Source organism: Ambystoma mexicanum, chromosome 6q, assembly GCF_040938575.1.
Source record: "Ambystoma mexicanum isolate Mex_15411 chromosome 6q, UKY_AmexF1_1, whole genome shotgun sequence".
NCBI classification, from domain to species: Eukaryota; Metazoa; Chordata; class Amphibia; order Caudata; family Ambystomatidae; genus Ambystoma; species Ambystoma mexicanum.
Window position 1 is genome coordinate 925,025,379 of NC_090937.1, and position 22,073 is coordinate 925,047,451.

A 22,073-nucleotide genomic window follows, 5' to 3' on the forward strand; every position below is an offset into this window, starting at 1 on the left:
AGTGTGCAGTAAGGACCCTGATACATAGTTTGACAGTATCAATGCAAAGGAAATGCTTCCAATCAAAGGGAAACAGCATAAGCCTAACTGTCAAGTAGCGCCCTGAGACTAGCAGCATTACAACATTCAGTGCTACCCCAATACAATGAGCAGCCTAGGATTATGAGCTTCATTGTGTATGGTGCACTATAAGACAAGAAGTCTCCATAAGCGAAAACAGGAGAAAAGCAAAAGAAGCAAAATTCAGGAAAGAAGATAATGTATGTGGAGGTTATTCACATGTGCGCCTGTAAAGTGAACTGCTGCATCCTGTAAGGCACACTGAGTCCCCTTGATACTGTTCTGTTTTGTAACTGAACAATTAACAAAACATATATCCCAATTATATCCACCACATAGCCTAGCAATCTCATCAACAAAAGAACAACATCAAGTAATCACAGAGCGGATGAAGGGGACAAGGAGTGTGAAGGATAAACGTGTATCATTTTAGCAATGCACATTGGCTTCTCAATTGTTCTATTTAAGGACATGATGCTGCAACTTAAACTGAATATGTTAGCCTGTGTTGCTGCGATTGAGGCAAATCTTGCGTTTTGCGGTGTAGGGGCATTTAAACCGTTGTCTGCTCTTGGTTATGCAAGTATTTATTATGTCATATTTTGTTGTTGTGTTTGCAAAGACATGCCACTTAGAACAAGGTCAACCAGGCCCTTCTGAACCCAGGATTAGGCCACATTTTCCGAAATGCCCCTACAGGAATAGTGGAAGAAATGCACTGATGTTTTTTTAAGTTATTCTACACAAATGAAGTGCATACACATGCTGTTAACTACTAGCAAATTATTTGCATTTACAGAAGTTGGGTGCAGCGATCAAGACAACTAGTTCCCTTTTCGAAGCAGAATGTTATAATGCAGGTTTAGTGGTTGAATGATGACACTTGAGTCCTGGTTTAGTTAGGAGACTTTAGTAGGTTCGAGATATAAGTAACAGGTAATTAAAGTTACAGGTAGGACAAGTACATGAGGGAAATAAACAACCACCGGTCCCCCTGTGCCCAGTTCAGTTTGTTTCCAACTGACACAGAGAGAACCTTGGCACTCACACAATACCATTCTAGGTGGAACACTCGAATCCAAACAATCCAGACACAGGCTCACACATACTTAGGAAACAGCTACCAACCCAGGATAGGTAAAACATAACACATAACTTTAGAAAAATATTCTGATTTTAGATGTTGGTATTAAGAAGAACTTTTGATCAACATCATTGAGGCTGAAATCTGTACACACATGCTTTCACTGTATGCTTTGATTTATGATAAAGCATTAAATATTGTCTAAGCACCTTTTGTGAGTGGGACGCAGAACGTCATACAAATAATTATGTTCTAATTGTGTTCTACTGGCCAGTCATGTGGATAAATTGTGTCCTCTTTTTATCTCATCATATCATTGACTGTGCTTCACAATAGGCATGTTAGATGTACCTACATGACACCCATCTGTATTTGGTCACACATCACTTGGAACAACCTTAAGAACTTGTAAAATGGTTAATCGAGATCTGGATTACCATCTAAAATCTTTCGATGTATTTATGCCCAATCTTCAATTACAGACAGTAGTTAGCATGGACACACCTATGTCCATACTCTGAGACAGTGTCAAATCAGATCTAAGTCCATTTGGGTATCTCAACTCCATAGCAGGTTGTTGGTACTGTGAGGGGTCAGTAATGTGAAGCGGACAACAGCTTGTGGTTTTCTCATTGTTAGATATTTTATTAATAACAAAAAGTGAAAATAAATACTCACTAAACCTACTCTGCATAGTCTAAGCTCAAAGGGGATTTCTCCTAGTATACACAAAACTGGCCCTCAAACAAAACAACAAAACATTCAAAATAAATTACAAACAACATAAATAAGTGATTACCAAAAAACAGTCACTTGAATGACCTTCACTTGTCCTAGGTAGACCCCCTTTCCCAGGATTGTCCAAAGTCAATCTCTCCAAGTGTTCACAAAGAAAAGTAAAGTCTTGAGTCAGTTCTTGTGAATTCCAAAAGAAACAAAAGTTCACCCAAACAAAAATCCAATGGTAACAGTTCTTTATCTTTCTGTTGAAAAGTTCCCCTTCCAATTACAGCAAAGAAAACAGCACCAATGGTAATCCTGGATATCCTCGTTCCAGGATTGGGTTGCCACAGATCAAAGATAAAAGGAACAGCTTCCGCTTCAACAACTGTGCATGTCTTTATAACCTCTGCAGTGTCTCTGATATAATTATCAGGATGCTTTTTCTCAGGCTGTTGCTTTTCTCTTGACAACCCCTTCAACTACTGTTACTGTGTAAGCAGGCTCCTTTGCTACAAAGTATGCTAATGCGTCAAAGACCTTTAATACAACATTCACTGACAGTATTGTAAACAACCACAGTTCTGATAGTTCTGCTTCAACTTGGTATGTTATGATTGTTAGGCAATTTAAAGACAAGACTCTTCGACCTCCAGAGGTAGGCAAGGCACTCTTCTTCCCTGTGTTACAAGAAAAGGGCAGCCTCTTTGCCTCTTCTGTCTGACTTACTGCCACTAGAACAATCTGCCTCTGCTTCCAGACTGCCTCTCTCTCAACTTCAATTGTCTCTGGAGGATAGCTCAGTGGCAACGTGCTTGTCTTGGAAACAAGACGACACGGAGCAACACGGGTTTGATCCCTGAGTCCTCTCTTAGAAACCTCTGGGTATTAAGCACGTTATAAATAACCTATCATATCATATCATAACAGTCTCAGAATTACAGATTGTTGACTTACAAGCACCCATCTCCCTTCCCCAGCTTTATGCACACCTTCCTGGTTCCAGCAGCTACCCTGAAGCTGTATGGCTGCTCTTCCAGCTTCAGATAACCTTGTCACACTTGTATCAGAGGACACTGGACTTTTAACAACTTCAACAACATCAGAATGCAGGTGTTTAGATTTTACTAGGACTGGTTTCACTATAGAAAGGATTTGCCTACTTGCTTGGGCAATGTTTGTTCTCACTAGTTCAACAGCTTCTACATTAATAGAATGTTTGTTCTGGAAGTTAGAAGGCTCAAGCTTCACAAAAGAAACAGATTTAGGTAGCCGCTACCACTCTTTGAAAAAGATATTTAACTTTGAGGAGCTGTAAGGAATTGTATTCCCTTTTATTAACACAGAGTTATACTTTAACTCCAAGTCGGGAACCGCAATTGCTCACACGCGACCTATCTTTGATGGAATATTCCTTATAATAATTTGTGAAAGTTAGCTTCAAGTTTCTGAGTGATTTAGAAAAGGGTTCCCCTTACTAATTGGAGACACACGACTACTCCGGTAAAGGTATACAGTTCAACAATGGGAAATGAAAAGCTTTTCGTTACACATGAGCACTCTGACTTGCATTAGAAGTGTGTGTGATATATATCCATTGTTAGAAGGACTTTCAACAGCAACAAACAATTTCTACTCGCTCCCACTCTTATGCGGGTTAACAGTGAGCTAGTAACAGTTAGCAGCAAAGTTTTTAAAGTGAACCTGGACATGGAGCTTCACTATCTGGCTCCAGGAACATTATGCCTCTCGGCTGGGGCAATTGATTTCAGGGCCTCTCGGGTGGGACAATTGATTTCAGGTGCAGGCCATTAATGTTAATTGCCAGAACCTGGCAAAGGCGGTTAGGCCTACTTGTCTGTCTTTCACTTCTGCATGCCTCTGCAGCCCTCTTCTACATTTCGTTTTCCATAGGATTCTGAGATATGTAGTTCATTTTAGTGAAATCTGGTTTTTCCACTTCTTTTACACTTTTAAGGCTAGATTGAATTCCATTTATATTTTTTAATGAGGGATTGTAGGTTTCAACCTTCTTAGAGAAAGATGGTGTAGAAAAGGCAACATTTCTTGCCATTCCTTGCAGTATACCTTTGATACTGAGGTGGATGTTTGTTTCTAGGGATACAAAATTTGTGTTTATTTGCTATAGCAGCTTGTGGGGTTTCAACTTTAGAATTTACCATCTCAGTTTTACTAGGAGGTTGCGAGATGTTTAAATTACAGTAAGCCATAACTTCTTCGGGCATGGTGGTAAGAGTATCCCTTTTAGAGGAAAATACTGTTTCTCATCCCAAGGATTCTCCGCACTGCCATCGGCCCTGTCTCCACCCAGGTGATCCTCCCGCAGTACACCACCCCCAGGATTGGGATCCAAAGTGTCTGCCCTCGCCTGGCCACCTGGGAGTAAACTTTAGGCAGGGTTTTGGCGAGGGATCCACAGGGTTCTTCCCAGTACTCTAAATAGAGCCAACACTTAACTATGTAGTAAAAACCTACATGCGTCTTTGGCTTTGATGTGAATTTCTTTCTGCTAAACACATCGGCACAGTTGTCAAGGTCTTGATTCTGCTCAGGTACTGATGTGGAAATTCCCTTGCCTTGGGCATTCTGGCAAAATGCATTAAATGCTCCATAGAGCATCAGAGGAGTAGGCAGGGTAGGGCCTGAGGGGCAAGACCGCCCACTCAGCAGCGCTGTGTGGGCATTTACAGATATTTTTGTCAGTGCAGTGGGCCCAACTACATGAGCATCAGACCCCATTTGCTAGACAATCCTGGCTACGCCTCTGTAGAGCATTCCTAACAAGGTCATCTGGATTCACGGAATGAAGAAGGGAATGTACTTATCTAACCCCCCTGCTGAAAAGGCAATACAATGTATGGACCGACACAAACAGAAATACAGTTATTCCTAATTTGATTGTTCCTCAACCTGTGAAAAAAGTGCAAAGTTATTAAGTAAAATTCAATCTAAGTAAGAATGAAAACACATTTTCAGCTTGTTAGGACTTCGAACAAGAATGTTGAGGCAAGCCTTTCAGAGTTTGTATGGACGTACAGGATTTTATATAGGGAAAATGCATCAGGTTAGCAATATCCTGCTGTGCTCGGTGGGGTGGATGATACGCTTTTGCAAAGGAAGGCAGGGTGCAGGATAGTGGGGAGGCAGCAGAACTGGTAATGGGCCAAGAACTCGGAGCACTGATATAAACAATTATCTGTAGCTCATGAGGTGTTCTTCGAGGGCTGTTTTAAGTGCTGCCTCAGGTTCATAAATCTGTGGACATGTTTTCGCGTACTGTTAAATAGGTCTGGCCAGCCACTCGCGCATCTGACTATAACATTTGATCACATGACATAACTGAAGGTAGTTGTGTTACTCACATGGCAAAGACATCGATGGAATCCCCATCAGAACTGTCCATATCAAAGTAGGTCTGCAGCATGATGACGGTCCCCGAGAGAGCTTCATGGCCACACCCACAGAAGAGTGCAACGCCTGCGTATAGCAGGATGGTGGCAATCAGGGAGGCATAGGGAATCCCCCCTAGGCACTTGATGCAACATTCAAAGCAACCTGCAGAGGAGATACAATACATGTATGAGCCCATGACTGCTGCCCACTGTCAGCTTCTATGCAACAGCAACGCATTGCTTACTTTGTACTTGAAAGCTGGTTCTTGCTGATAAGTACATCTAAACCTAACATTTTGCCATTGGATAGGGGAAATAATTGGCCCAAGGAAATCCTCACTAGTCTGTCATTTGATTATCCTTTTCTTATGTTTGTATCCTTCAACCATAACTTCAAACACAGTCTAATAAACAAAGGCATCCATCCATTTACAACACCAATATCTCTCTTTAAAAATGTGTCTATCACATTCTAGCATTGTCATGATAACATCCGGCAGAGTGCATTCACGTCGGACGAGGAGGGATTCCTATTATTGTATATGCAGATCTTTTAATTTTCATTTATGGGCCTTATTTACAAATACATTTTCAATGGCAAATTCCCACTGAAAAAGTATTTGGCCCTCATTCCGAGGTTGGTGCTAGTCATGGCGCTATTAGCACCAATACCGGCACCGCCACCGACTTGGTGGTATGGGGACTTACCGGTCTATTCCGACCTTTGTGGGACCGGTAAGTCCCCATTTGAAAAGCCATTCCCCATTCCCATTTGAGCCCCTATAGGGCTTAATGGCAAGGGGGAAGGCGTTAATAACAGTAACGCAAATTGCGGTACCGTTATTAACCCCGGTATCCCTTTGCGGGTCCCGTCCATAACGGCTGGTAAAACCAGGCGTTAAGGGAGGGACCCGCAAAGTGACCTTGGAATAGGGCGCAAAGGATTGCCGGCACCGGTGTCATTACCGGGACCCGGCATCCCTTTGCGCCCATGACATAATGACCCCCTTTGTAAATCAGGCCTCAAGTCTTTTTGTGTGGGTCTGTATAGCTTTCGTTGCATACTTCTCCTCTAGTTATGATATTATCCACTGTTAGAAATGCTCAAGTTATCTGTCACATATTTAATACACAATCTGTTCAACGTATATATTGTGGTAACACGCAAGTAGATGTTACTACTCAGCTATAAAGCAAAAATTAAGAACCATATAACGTGAATGAAAAAAGACAAATGCGGAACTTATCTGCTTTAGCCAACAAGAATATGTTTACACTTCCAGAGAATTTAAATAGTCTATTGCGAGCCATAAGGAAAGAAATGCTTTTGCAAACACTAAAAAATAAGTGTGCAGTGGAACATTACACAGGGGGCTGTATATGTTATCACCTGTTAGTCCTTGAGCATTTTTATCAGTAGTGGTCAATGAACTTCCCCAGTTTTAAGAATCTTTTCAATGATAAATGCACAACTACAGGTTTGAAAATAGGACGTCTGTTGTGACTACAGCATGGCTGGTTGGGTGGTATTTCTGCTCTTTGCCTTCAGGATCTTTAAAGGCTGAATAGATTATATGTTTATGGATTTTCTCAAGAAACGGATTCATTTCCACTCCTATATTGGAACCCGGGGTGGGGGAGCAGCCAATCAGGTTCCTTGGACCGTGGGCTGAAATTGCTAGTCTCAGCCTCTGCTCCATGTAACCTGAAGGCTGCTTTGCCTGCCCTGCACTGCCATCTTTCCCCCACCCTCCCCTATCTTTTATTTTTGTGTTCCCCCACTGCATTTACCGCTTCTCTTCGGCAGCAGACCCTCGACTACTATTGAACTGCCGCTCTGTGGCCGCCATGGAAATGGAAGAGGGGCTCCATGTGGAACCCTGCCTTCCACATACATGTTTCCCATTTTGAGTCAGTATTTTCATTCAATGAACAGGATGCGTGTGACGTCCCATACATTGACGGAAAATACAATTTTCTTAGCTTTGCTCAGGCCTTTAACTCGGGCTCTGGGTCGTTAACACTAATTCTAGCACTTGGAACGGGTGCTTAATGCTATATTTAATTCCAGCATAGTTGTCTTACAGTGGTGCGCAAGGAAGGATGGTAATGCATCAAGAAGGGAAATGCAATTATTTCAAAAAGGCATTTAAGTCATTTAAATTTACAGGCACAGTATAATTTCTATGTTATGCATCATGATCATAATAAGGGCCATGGTATCGGGGGAAGTGTGATAGTGCTTAGTTTGGTGCTCACTTTCGCGTGTTGCGTTGGTCTCATCCCAGAGGACAGACCACGAGGCATGGTGGTGGTACATTGACATTTCAGTTTATCATTCCAAGATATTTGCCAGTAGTTAGACCCTTGTTTCCTTTAGTATTGGGATTAATGTGGTGTTTGGATTTTCCCAAAGCCGGCACAGCAGTTACATCTTTTTCTACCATCAAGAAGTGATAGATAACTATAAAAGGACATTCAGTGCAGGACGAGGGGATTTTCGAACCCTCCCATTTCCCACACTTACTCATCGCTCCATGTGTGTTGCTTGATCACTAATGTTTGGCCCTCTTTCATCCAATCACTGGATACTGATCTTGGATCTGAATGCCAGCATTTCTTGTAGCCTCTGCATTTTTCCCCAGTAAAGGTGTCTAGCCACTGGGCTATAACACGCACCATTGGGTTTGATTCTGTAGTGGTGCATTGGCTTCTGGTAGGAGTTGTAAATAACTATATGTCAAAAAGAATGAACATTTTGGGTGGTGACCTGACCTTGACAGTCAGTTGGTCCCACTGACATGGCACCTAGTTACATAGCATAACTTGTAATTCATAGTTGCTGCCCAAACCACGCCTCTCAGTTGACAGACATTTACTGAAACAACATAAAATATACTTTGTATGAATGTGACGCATATGGTGCCATTGGCTATGTGATATACCTCACGGAAGACTGATGGAGACAATGCGGTATGTCAGGTCCTCTATCTAAAGATTTGTAACCCCAAGAAAGGCCATAGGCAGGGGAGGAGGAGGCAGAACCAAAATTCACAGTAACGTCTCTATACAAACTCCTACCTATGGGATACATAGGATAATCAACAGGCACAGCTTTCAACGCAGCATCCAGAAGAGATAGGTGTATAACACCAGGCAATAGTAATAACCAAAAGAGAATGTGGGTGTCGAGAGTAGCAGGGAGAGATTAGCCTAGATGAGGAAAGTGGTGGCGCAGGGATGGGTCTGCATGAAAATGGCTGGGACCTTTCTTATATGAACATCACACAACTAGTGATGTGTCTTCTTTCCCTCTATCTTTGGCATAAAGACATGTTGCACTGGTGAAACCATTGTAGTAGTGCAAAACCATATCCCTTCAATGTTTTTTTTTTTTTTTTAACGGGGAAATGATCGCTTTAGTCATTATAGGTACAGCAGTGCAGTACAAAAACAGCAGTAACGTGGTGGTAATTCCATGAATGCTGCTTTACTGCACCACAGTACTACAGGTTTGGCAGTGAGGTGGAGTATCAGCTGCCTTTTCGATATTTGGCAGAATTGCTGTTTTTGGTAATTGTGCCAAATTTCCATGGAGTCTTATGGACTCCAAACAATGGGGACTTACTCTGCCTACCACCCCTTGTAATCTGGCAGTAAATCTCCAGGTTCAAGTGGCAGTAACAGTAATTAAGTATGTCGTATATTGCTGGTGGTGATTGGCCAGCACATTAATATGATGCCCCAGGTTTGCGTGTTAGACTATATAGGGAAAATGTCTGAAGTAAGATGCAGATTTGTGAAGTTGTGGTTACTACTGGCCAACCGGTGAATCCTGATGGGCTGGACTGCTAAGAGGCCGCCTACAGCTGATGATGGAAGAAGTGTGTATGGCCTTAGTGCCATCCAAGTGCAGTACTAAAGATATGTGGACAGAGTTAAAGATAAAGATATCTGAAACCCAGGTCCTCTTAAAGTTGTTGGAACAAGGAGGATGTTATAGTTTTTTTTTTTATGGAACGCTTCACGAATTTGCTTGTCATCCTTACGCAGGGGCCATGCTAATCTTCTCTGTATCGTTCCAATTTTAGTATATGTGCTGCTGAAGCGAGCACAAGGAGGATGTTATAGTTGACTGTGTCCAGATTGGGTTTAACATAAAGATGGAGGCATATGAAGTCGGGTGTTTTGTCTTTGCCTAAGAGCAAATTCATTAGGCTTGTATTAGTGCACTGTGTCACAGCCAAAAACATTACAAAGGACCAAAGGCTTGTATAAGGGTTTAAATAAGGCTATTTTGGTACAAAATAAAGGGTGGGTTCAAGAAAAGAGAACCTCCTGTAATGTTTTGAAATCTTAATACATGTGTAAATAGAAAGAAAAGAAGAGAAGAGAACTTCAATATAGAAGATTCTCCCTACAAGAGCGTGATGTTTAAAGAATAACCAAACAAGTCAGAGAAATGTTCTCAGTGTCTAGCAGGCTCTTAACAGGACTGTCATAAGTGGCATAATTCTGTTATATAACACCGTGTGATGAGGGTGCACTTGCCTCAGGGGTGTACCAGCATCGCTTACACTTCTCATGGTACAGCGTTTCCAGTACCAGCTAGAACATGGTGGCCCTCTTGGACAGTGACCATAGAGCTTGCAGATGATGATATGTCTCTGCCCCCTCTGTCCTGGGGTGACTTTGAGTTCTTTGTCATCTTAGCCTCCACCAAGAATGACGTTGAGGAATGGGGCTCCCACATCTGGCTTTAGCTTCTCTGGAATCGGGCCCTTGCGAGCCTCCCACGTGCTCATCGTAAGCCACCGATGTGTTCATTGTCTGTTCTCCAAACCTCACTTAATTTCACATACCCAAGAACCAGTTCAGCTTGGCAACCATCTTTCACTCTCAGCACATTTATTTTGTGAGCTTGTGCTTGTTCATTCTCAGTAGTACTCCCATCTACGAGACTTTTATTTTCCTGGGTCACATTGAGGTTATTGCTCTTTGGTTTTTGCTGGTGGATTGGTGCATCCTTACCAGGAGTCATATTATAGCGTTTGAGACGCCTGGCAGCAGTTGTCATTTGTCTGCATTGTTTTATGCTCTCATCCTTTTTTTCTGATCTTCTCAGTTACATTTCGTTGAATTCCCTTGGTGGGTTTGCTATCCCGACCAGTAACCTAGTAGGTCTCCTAGTTAGCCAATAGCAGTTTTCTCCCTCCCTCTCTTCATCTCTCCTTTGCTTTCTCTCTCTCTCTCTGTCTCCCTCTCTCTCTCTCTCTATCTCTCTCTCTCTCTCTCTCTATCTATCTCTCTCTCTCTCTCTCTCTCTCTCTCTCTCTCTGTTTCTCCTATTCATTCTTAAGGCAGTGGCCCTTCCAATATCTAGATCCAGGTCTATAAGAATATCCCCATTTTTAGCAATGGAAACTTAGCTATGCACCAGCACTGGTCCTTCTGCTTTCACCATCTCCCGCTCAACGCACCCTCTAACCTTTGTTCTTCCTACCTCCTTTTGCAGTATTTTCCTTCTCCTCCTCTTTCTCATTTTCCCCACTTTCAATGTTCACAGACCACCCTTTCACCCTCAGATCTGTGTAGCTTGAGAATATTCACTGATCACAGAGGGAACACATATCCCATCAACACTCAGAATAGGTTTAGGACCTGAGACAAAGCTTAAAAATAGCAATAAATACATTTTTAGTGCATGAAGGTTTACGATAGATCCTGTCCACATGAGAAATATATTTTGTCATCATGGCTTCACCTCATGCCGCCAATAGAAAACAATGGGCCTCATTACGAGTTTGGAGGTAGCCATGCCCAAACTCGGGTCTGGGTCTGTGGTCCCTGAATGGGGAAATACCGGGCCATTCCGACTTTGGAGGACCTGGTATTTCCCCATTCAGGGAACCCAGACCTGGAACATCAACATTCCCATTCGAGCCCCCATAGGGCTCAATGGGAATGGGAAGGGAGGTAACAACGGGCCCGTCAATAAGGGGCCCAGTGTTAGCTCCCTGGTCCCCTCGCGGGACCCGCTGAGGACGTCTCGTAAAACCAGATGTCCAGAGCGGGTCCCGCGAGGGGACCTCGTAATAGGGTGGTATGAGTTTAACGGCGGCGGCACATTTACCGGCTCTGTTAAACACATACCGCACAGGTCGTAATGAGGCCCAATGTTATTTCTAGAGAGAGATTTGAATGGACTAGGAATAGAAAAAGTTACGTTTTTTATATGGTTGATTTCTAGAGAAAGTCTTACTTGAACTATTTTGTCTGAATCTATGCACATGTCTAGTGATTTTGCAAAGTTCAAATCGCCCACATTTCTGGATGACTAAAACGCTGAATTAATCAAGTCAAGTAGGACCAATACTTTCCTGTTTTGAAAGTCTGGGGACTGGTGAGATCGCAGGGGATCTATGCGGTCTCAACAGTGATGACCTTTAACAAGTTTGTGAGATATTGGTTTAATAGACACACTTTAGAGTTTAACCCCAAAAGAGATTGGCATGAAAAAGAAATCTTGATGAAAAACTTCAGGGAAAGTGGGGCCTCGTCATGGGTGACTACGAGCTTTGTCTGCTCAATTCTCCATGTATGTTTTCCTCTAACTATTGTATTCTTCTCTTTACAGAAAAAAACACTTGAACAATAATAATACAAAGAGTATTGCATTCAGAGGTAACTACTGTGCATGGAAGAGTAGTATGAGTTATGAAGATTACTAAGAAGTAATCAGAGAATTTACACTAGGATGCAAAAATGTTTGGAGGGTAACATGAGAAATTAATAACACCACCTTCTTCACTGGAGAATCGCTAACCACTAAGCTCAACATCTCACACACATCAAGAGTAATGATCCACCTGGTCTATCGATCACCTGGCCCTATCAAATCCTTTTAAGATGACATCCTCCACCTCCTCGTAGACTCTGTACCAACATCAAAAACACTTCTGCTCTGTGACTTTAATGTTGGGTTTAACGACCAAGATGACCTGAATGCGCTTTCCCTTGCAATTTCACTCCAGGAACTAGCCTTCAACCGGCGCATCCTGAACCCCATGCACTCCAAGGGCTGCATACTTGATTGGTTGGCTGACTTCAACTGCAATACCTCAGTTACCACCACTGAGCCATGCTCGTGGACAGACCACAACATCATCTCTTCCTAATGTCATCAGCCCTGCACAATGACCACTTCCCTACACCCCACTTCCACTAGGAACACACACAAAATCACCAAAATCACCAAAGCCAGTATCCTGCCATGGCTGAACAAGCTCACCCAGACCCCCTACCTATCAACGACCCGGACACTATGGTGGACAGATACAACACCTTACTCACCTTGGCCATTGACATTGCCATCCCGCTCACCCGAAGGAAAGGCAAACACTGCCAGCACCATAACTTATTCTTCTCACATGAACTAAAAACCCTCCATCTCCAGAAATGGCAGACTGAAGCTAAATGGAAACACAGCCCCACTGTAGAGAACATTGCATACTATAAAAATATATCCTTCTTGAGAAAAGAAATGTCTACAATACAAGGATAGAGAATGTCAAATGCAGCTCTATGGAGCTCTTCACCATCATGCAAGAGCTAGAAACACCCACTTCCCCACCATCTAACTGCATACAGGATAGCACCTGGTGTGCTAACATCCAAAAGGCCCTACTATACCAAATTGACAAGCTTCACAAAAAGGTTACTAGCAAAAATGATTCCCTGACTAGTGTAAAGTGCCTACTGCTGCCCATATTGGGCCCACAACAACAATGCTCAATGCCCCTTTGTTTGGCTTTAAGCCCATCTATGAACTTGAGATTACCAATATAGCCAAAGGCTTCAAACCTTCCCACTGCCAGGGCGACATCTGCCCAGCATATGTCACTTAGGACTGTGCAGCACCACTGGCAACTTTGATCGCCTTGTTCCTCAACTCGTCCTTTGCCTCCTGCTCCATACCCTCCATTCTGAAGGGCCCCTGGGTCCTACCTCTACTGAAAAAGCCCACATAGGACCGCAATCTACCTACCAACTACCACCATATCCCACCCATCTCCTTCTTACTAAAAATATTGGATTGTGTAGCCTACTTGCAGATCCAGAGTTTCCTGGAAACCCACAATCTGCTAGTCATGTTCCAGTAGGGCTTCCGCCCAGGCTATGGCACTGAATCTTCCTTTTAAGACTTGAAGAATCAATTGGATAAGATCAACGACGCTGGTAAATCAGCCCTCCTCCTGCTGCTTGATTTATCAGTAGCTTTTGACTTGGTAGGTAGATTGCGGTAGACCACCAAATCCTTTGCTGACACCTGGCCTCAGCTGCTCATTTCTCACCTGACGCCATCGCCTGCATCTCTTAATTTCTCTCAGAGAGAACCATGAGAGTCTTCTCTCATAGCACAGCTGTGCCACTAGTTCCGGTCACATGTGGCGTCCCACAAAGATGATGCACCTCCCCCTAATGGGCAACTATATCACTGACTCCTTTAACCTACGTGCAGTGTACCACACCATCCAGGTCTGGTGGGCTTCACACCACGTCGGCCTCAATGATGAGAAGACAGAAATGATGGTGGTTGGCTCCTCTCTTACAAATCTTTCATCATTGAGGGCATCACCATACATGTTGTCAGCAATGTCCAAACCTGCAGCCCACATGTGAAAACTAATGAATGCATGCAGACCATTCCTGACCACAGAAAGCTGCCTTACGATTGCCAGAGTCCTCATAGGATCGTGGCTTGACCACTGCAATGCATGTTTTTCAGGAATTTCAGCATGCAGCATCTGCAAGCTACACACCATTCAGAATAAGAGCAGCCCTCAACATTTCCAAGCACAAACATACAACAGCGATAACGAAAGCACATTGGCTTCCCATTCGGGAGCGTATTACCTTTAAATCCCTTGCCATCACACACACATTTCTATCTCTCTGCTCCTAGATATCTATCTAAAAAATTCTCTTAATATCAATCCACTAGGCCCAGCCGCACTGCTTACTCACACCAACTCACCATCCCTAGATTTAAAAGAACTTGATCCGGAAAGTCTAACTTCCCTGTACTTGCTGCTAATTGCTGGAATGATCTACCCTTGCAACTAAGAGCTGAACAATCATACTGGGCATTCTGGAAACAACTCAAAACCCTGCTGTTCTCCCTGAGCCTGCCTTGAACATTACCTGTATTGACACTAATTTACTTGTTACATGACTGCACTGTATAATATGTACATTTCTTAAGTCATGCTATGTGTATTATGTAACCAGCACCTTGATCCCCTCGTATTTAGTGTGCTTTATAAATGACTAAATAAATATAATACATCAGTACACACAGCAGACAAGTGCTTTGTGCTTTGTGCTTTGTGGGCACCTTTTTCTTTGTGCTATGGCATGTTTTCCTGTGTGGCTGCCCAAGGCCATCTTCTATTTTCTTTATCCTTCGTTGAATCAGTATGCTCACTTAGGTTTAGTATGCTTTTCAGGATGTTGAAAACATGGCAAATTTGCATTTAGGACATACAGCCCCTGCTGAATGTTGTTAGTAAAAGGAATTCCATGTGTACATGTTGCCCGGATTACCATTTCTCTTGCCTGTGTGTCCATCTTGGGGAACATTCACTTGTGTTTCTTGCCCATTCTCTCCACTTCAGCTGGCTGCGGAGCCCCTCGGTGCTGATCTTTGGGTGCACTGGTGTTCATGTTTGTTGGCTTGCTCCCTGCTCCTCAGTCCTCTGAGTGGCCTTACTGAAGGAGAAAAAGCTGTGAAAAGCCTGTCGTAGCCTCATGGTAAGGCCAAACCATAGTAACATAACATGTGACAAAGATACCAGTCTATCACTGCAAACGGAGAGACAACCATCTGGCCCTTATTTCCCTACTTACCCTGTTTGGTCACCATCCATCTGCCTTTCGCATTGCCTAATGAACTCAACTTGCGTAAGGAGCTTAGTCAATATGTTCTCACTATAGAATGCCACATATTACTATACATTGATAGCCTATTTCCAAGTAAGGCACCACTCTGTCGCATTTCAAACTAAAACAGATTCTAGCACAACATGATATGCATCAAACTCTTAATAATAAGCTGTTGGGCAGCAAGGTGCCAGGCTTTTTTTTGTATTGTACTGTACCAGATTCGATACTCCATTCCCTTACCTTCTGTTACAATCCACTTTCACTTTTATACACAGTCTATTCTTGACTATGGCACACTAACATTCTGGAGTTTGCCTGGCGGTACAAAGTATAGAGGGACATAGGCAAATAAGGCAGCAAATTGTCAGGATAGCCTGATGATATCATTGAGACCCCCATTCCTCCAACATTACATTAACTTGCATTCCTCCAAATCTGCCTTGGAAACACCACCCTATCATCAGAACACTTTAGAAGCATACTGGCATCCTCCCTAAAGGGGCTGACACTCACATTTCCTATCAACAAAACAGTATTTCCCCCCACTGCATCTCTCCCTCCCTGTGTTTGCAGCATCTACTTCCGGCTTTCCCTTCCCCGTATCTTCCTCTCACTCATTTTCTTTCTTTCAGTAAGATAAAGTCTGGCTACCCCTGAAGAGCACAGTACACCACTTCACGGACAAGCCTAGGCTCTCTGATACTACAAACTGGCAGCGTATAAAAGCAAATTACCTTAACAGAACACATTTCATTCATGTGACCCTCTTAATTGCAGAACATGTTTTCACTTGATGATAGATCTGGCACATCAGAACTCACAAACCTAGACTTTAATTCGAGCATTGATATAATCTAGAAGTGTAATGATAATGCCTATTATGGTAGGCACCATAGTCTTACAGAAACATATAGGAATGGCTAGACTAGCAAACCTACCAAGTACATGCTTTTCCAGCACAGTCTAAAATGCCTACCCCGAGGAATAGAATTAACTCGATAAAGAGGCAGCCACATAAACAAATGTGCATGCATTGGTGAAAGGGAACAATTACGGATGCCCGGGAATACTTAGTGCTAATTAATGAGTGAGAAACACTCCAGCATTATCTAATTGCCTGTAAACACTCAACACAGATTGCTTTTCTAATGCTGCAGTGTAGAGTGCTTAGGTGTAGCAGCAATGGGAAGAACATGAGGCTGACAACACAGAGTGTTTTAAAAACATACCTCCTTAGTAGTGCAAAGTCGAGGGGGAAAGACATATCTTCCTGCATGACATGCAGCCAGGCCAGAAAAGAAACATTATAAGGCTGGGATCAACTTGGACATATTACATTGTTTCCCCTCAAACTAGTTCTGTAGCTACCAAAGACATACGCCAAATGGAAATACATGTAGACGCAATCAACCTTTGTAATAAAGATTTTTTTTACAATATCTATAACATGATGTATTTTATTAAATGTTATAATGTTAGGAAGAGATACACCTTTTAAAACATACTATTTTTAGATTTGTTGGCACCCATGGATGGCAACGTAACCTATTAGTGACTCTCTGTTCTCTAGAATGAGCATCAAAAAGGGAGTCTATTTGGTGCTTCGGTCCCACACCTGCGAAGCACTATAATGCAAATCAGTCCGGCGTGGGGTTCTCTGTGGAGACAGGCTGCTAGATGGTCTTCTATATTATTAGAGAACTTCTAGTTCTGCTCTCCTTCTGATCTCATCCTTCCTCAATGACAGAGCAATTTGGGTCAGGCAGTCCCTTTACTCTCGAAGATTAGCATTTAACACTGCAGAGTCCCCAAGGCTCAGTCTTGTCTGCCGGTCTCCTTAATGCCTGCCTGAAACCCCTGGCTGACCACATCACTCCAAATACCACCATGTTTCAAACCTATGCAGATGATACACGGGTTGCCTTGAGTCAGCAAGGTGGTGTATTGGATCACCATTATATCTCAGAAGGCTATGACAGATTCAGAACTGAAGCCCTGTCAACAACCTTTGTCTGAACACTATGAAAACGGAGTTTAACTATTTTGGCAACTCAAGTCTCTACTCTTCCTTTCACTTGGCATCCCTCCCTGGGAGCCCCCTCTCTAGTCCCCTCTACCAAGAACCTCACAGTCATTGTTAACAATGTTTTGTCCTTTGCGCCCTCCGATACTTTAACTCACTAAGAAGTCGCACTTCCAGCTTTATGTCCTAAGGCACATCTTCCCTCTCCAGAGCCTGACTCAAATCAGGTCACCTATGCCATGCTACTGACCCACCTTGACTACTGCAATAGTCCACACTCTGGTCTCCTCAAAAACCTTCCTCGTCAACTACAAGTTATCTACAATGAAGCCATATTCATTCTGGGCCTAAACCCCAGGGACCACATTATACCTTCTCTACTATATCTGCACTGGATCCGTGTTGGAGCAAGCATTGACTTCAAAGTGATGTACCTTATCCCCAGAGCCTGCTAGAAGAGTGGACTGTTTTAACTCAGGCAGAAAGTATAGAAATACCTCTTTTCCATGTCCTTAAGGTTCTAAAGCATTGGAGGTTGTTTCCTTTAGGAAAAAGGGACTTGGAGGCAGAACTCTGGGTGTAAGAGGATTGCCTCTGGAAAATCCTGCTGGCCACAACCAGAGCTTTGGAGAATAACCTCAATGTCTGCAAAAGAGTGAGGAGGTTCCTCTTCAGGAAATCATTTGGTCTCACATTCTGATTGCTGATCTGCCTTGACGTTGCTACCTCTAAACCGTTGTCTATCATATCTAGCACATGTAGAAGTAACTTTTCTCTTAATCTCACCATCCCTTCCACTTCACTGATATGAATATTTCCAAAGAGTTTGAGAGATCAATTCCCCGTCACCGTCACCTTCCCTTTGCTCTGTATGCAACACACCACAAAATGGTTTGTAGATGGGCACAAGGAGTGTGCTGGCAGAGTTCCCTTTAACCTTGCACCTGAGCTGCATGACAAGGTTATGTTTCAGCAGGGAAGATGGCAGATGAGTTGGAACAACTCCCTGTCAATGCAATGTATGCTCTGGAGCTTCGGGAGCAAATTGAGGACCACTACTGCAAGCCACCATCCCACAGTTTTTCTCCCACACACAGCATCTCCAAAAGCCCATTCTGGGTGAGCACCTACATAGCTCAATAAAGTGGATGCACCACACAAGGGTGTTAGCCCTTTAGGATCCCCATGAGATTGGGGGTGTAAAGCATCATACCCCACTGGATGCAGACACTCAATGGGTCTCACCATGGACTGACTGCAACACTTTTACAAGGAGCTGACCACACTGGAGGAAGAGCAAGGTTCATGATACCTTAACCATGGGCCTAAATTACAGCTGCTCACACACAGCCATGCTGGACCTGAACATATTCATGTGGATCATGCTGTACAGTGGTCCATTAGACCTGGGCTGTTGACTCTCAGTAGGCAAACACTATTGGGCCTCTTCTCCTAAATCTGCTAACCTTTTCACCAACCATGCATATCACAGAAAGGGGGCCTGTGGCATTTCATATGTATCTCTCCACTTTTCAAAGGTCAGATGTTTCCCTTCCATATATAGATCTTCCACCCTCGAGCAGCCATTGCTACACAGTGTACCAGCATCTAACAATATCTCCTGTAGAAACGAGTCGAACCCTAATGGCAGGTTTGCGTTTGGGCTGTTCATCCTTGATCGGTGGAAGTTTGTTTCAAATCTCCCTCAGGCCTGTGTATATATGGCCCTCCCCTACCATGCCCATTGTATCCCATAGCAATTCGATTCCTACCCTCTTCCTCGGGAATCCCTGTAAAAACCGGGTCTGGTCCACCTTCTGGGGAATTTTTACAATAAGTTACCACCTGGAACTGAGCTGCCATAAAGTAGGGTACCACATCCGGAAGAGTAAGCCCTCCATCTAAATCCAATCTGCATTACATGTCTAATGCTACTTGTCTGCGGCTTGTTCCCCACAGTAAGCCCCCAATTTTCATGTCCAGTATTTTAAAGAAGACCCTTTTTATCTTGTGTGATATGTTTACAAAATAATATAAAACTCTCGGCTTTATCACCATCTTGCATAAAGCTATTCTACCCATTAGAGAACATTTTAAAGTTTTCCAAAAGTCCATGGAATATCCTATTCTTGACAATGCTCGACCTGTGTTATAGACAGAGGTTTCTTCCACATCATCAAAATCTAGATCCCCAAATATTGAAAGGATTCTAACTCCGATCTCACCTCCCATTGAAGGAGTGTTTCCTTTTGTTGTCGTCGTAATATTGTCAGCGGGAACAATACAGGTATTTCCTTGTTCATCAGAAAAACCAAAAGCTGCTACTAAGTTACCTAGTACTTCCATAATTACCAGGATATTTACCCTTAGGTTACATACATACAATAATGCATCATCTGCATACAAAGATATACTGTGGGTGATTCCTCAAACCCTGATCCAAGTTTCTGATATATAATTTCTGAAATACTGCACCAAGGGTTCCAGAGCCATCGCGAACAATATCGGTGATACAGGGCACCCATGGCACCCCAGTCTAGTTCCTCTTTCTAGTTTCCATTGCAGGGAGATCCAGCCCCCTGTCTTGACTTGTGTCACCGGTTCCCTATACAATAAGTGAATCCACTTGTTAATAATGGGCTCTATCCCAAATGCCTGCAGTACCCGAAAAACCCTGGGCCACTCCACAGAGTCAAAGGACTTAGTTGCATCTAAGACCATTATCGCTAGTTCTTCTGTCATACCCTGTACCTGCTCCATTATGTAATGGACTTCCATCCTTAAGAATCACTGTTCTACTGCACAGAGGACCCGCCTTCACCCCTACTCGACACCTGATTGCTGCTTGGGCCCACATGATCCAACATGCTCAAACTGAGCTTGATCCACTCGCATCTACGTTCGATACTGAATCCAGATACTGTTGACTCTGTAATGCCCCCTTGGTCCACCGAGCATACAAGAAGGAAATTCAAAAGGCGAAGAGAAGGCATTATGATGACAGAATCACCAATGCCACCAACACACAAAAATAAATGTTCAACATCATAAAAGAAATGAGAAACCCTCCTGGTTGCAATAACACTCCAACCCCCTCAGAGAAACTATGCAACGACTTGGCAGACCATTTAAAGAACAAAATCAACGACATCTGACAAATCATACAAAACAGACCAACCAACCCTGACACTCAACAAACCAGACGTGACAAGGAGCCACAGCACAAACTCCAAAACTTCCCTGAAATATCAGCAGAGGCATTCTTCACACTGGTAAAAGACAGCAAGAAAGCGGGATTATCCATGGACCCCTGCCCCCCTGACATCTACAATTCAATCCTTGCACAATGGACTCCTTCAGAATACTACAGAAACCTCTTAAATCTGTCACTCACAACAGGAACTGTACCATGATCCTTCAAATCAGCATATATTAAGGCCCTTTTAAAAAACACAAGTGGCAATGTGGATGACCTCTCCAACTACAGACCTACCCGGCAAAACTCCTAGAAACTTACGTATACAAATTAACCCAAGAACATGTAGAAAAACACCACTTGCTACACCACGCACAAGTCAGCTTCAGACCAGCAAGAGTAACAGAATCGGCACTACTATCCGTCTGGGACGACCTAAAAACAAATGCAGACTCCAACGCAACCTCAACTCAGATTCTGCTTGACCTCTCTGCAGCATTCGACACAGTAAGCCATGACACCCTAACCAAAAGATTAGAAGAAGTATAATGGACATGGCACTACTCTGGATTAAATCATTCCTTGCAGACAGGACAGAAACAGTATGGATAAAACCCTTCAAATCTACTCCATGAGTTAACGACTGTGGCGTACCACAAGGATCCTCATTATCACCACTTTACTTCAACATCTACCAGATTCCAGAAATAAAAAAATACAACATTACATGCTACAACTATGCAGACGACAATTAAATCATCAACAAAATCGAAGATACTCAACCCGATCACTCAACCCTAATAGAATGTCTAAAAGAAGTCTTTGACTGGATTAACGCCATAAATGTGAAAATCAACCCAGGAAAGACTGAAATCATGATTATATCCAAAACCCAAGACAACAACACCTACATTGCCTGGCTGATGGAAATGGGAGACGCACCCCCACCATCTAATGTAGTAAAAAATCTGTGAGTCATAGTGGACAGCACCCTAACCTTAGAATCACAAGTAAACACAATAATCAAGAAATGCTTCTTCCTCCTTCTAAAAACAAGAAGAATCCTACCTTTCCTCTCCTTAACCCACAAAACACTAACAATCGTCGCCCTCATCATCTCAAGAATCGACTAAGCAAATAGCCTCCTCCTCGGAATGCCAGAACACCTCCTGAAGAAATTACAACACATCCAAAATGCAGCAACCAGACTCCCCCTCAAACTATCCAGAAGAGACCACATCACTCCAGCACACAAATACTACATTGACTCCCAATCAAACATTGTATCACATTCAAAACAATGTGCATAACACACAGGGCAAGCAGTGGACAGGGAGCTGAATTTCTACAAAAGACAATATCAATCTACAAACCAACCAGACTCCTTAGATCAAGCAATGAAACCCGCCTGAACCAAAACCACACTTCAAGAAAAACCTCTCACCTGGCCGCAAAAACCTGGAACAACCTCCCGAAAGAATTAGAAACATTAAAGATCACCTAAAATTTGAAAACCTCTAAAAACCTGGCTCTTCAACACCTTGGAACCAAACTGAAACAACTAAACAATCTAACAGGAAACACATAGAACAGACTGACAGAATATATGATGGCACAGACAACACCTAGACC

The 22,073-nt window shown here is 43.1% G+C and overlaps 1 protein-coding gene and 1 non-coding gene across 2 annotated transcripts in view; both read right to left on the minus strand.

Moving 5' to 3' along the window:
* GPM6A (glycoprotein M6A) overlaps positions 1–22,073 on the minus strand; it is a 726,200-nt gene that overhangs the window by 344,845 nt on the left and 359,282 nt on the right. The window contains exon 2 of the mRNA XM_069631438.1: positions 5,248–5,440. Coding sequence (XP_069487539.1) covers positions 5,248–5,440 — 193 coding nt within the window. The remainder of the gene's footprint in view (positions 1–5,247; positions 5,441–22,073) is intronic.
* LOC138517093 (U6 spliceosomal RNA) lies at positions 9,286–9,392 on the minus strand. Its single transcript, XR_011282369.1, has one exon. It is a non-coding gene; the product is annotated as a U6 spliceosomal RNA (small nuclear RNA).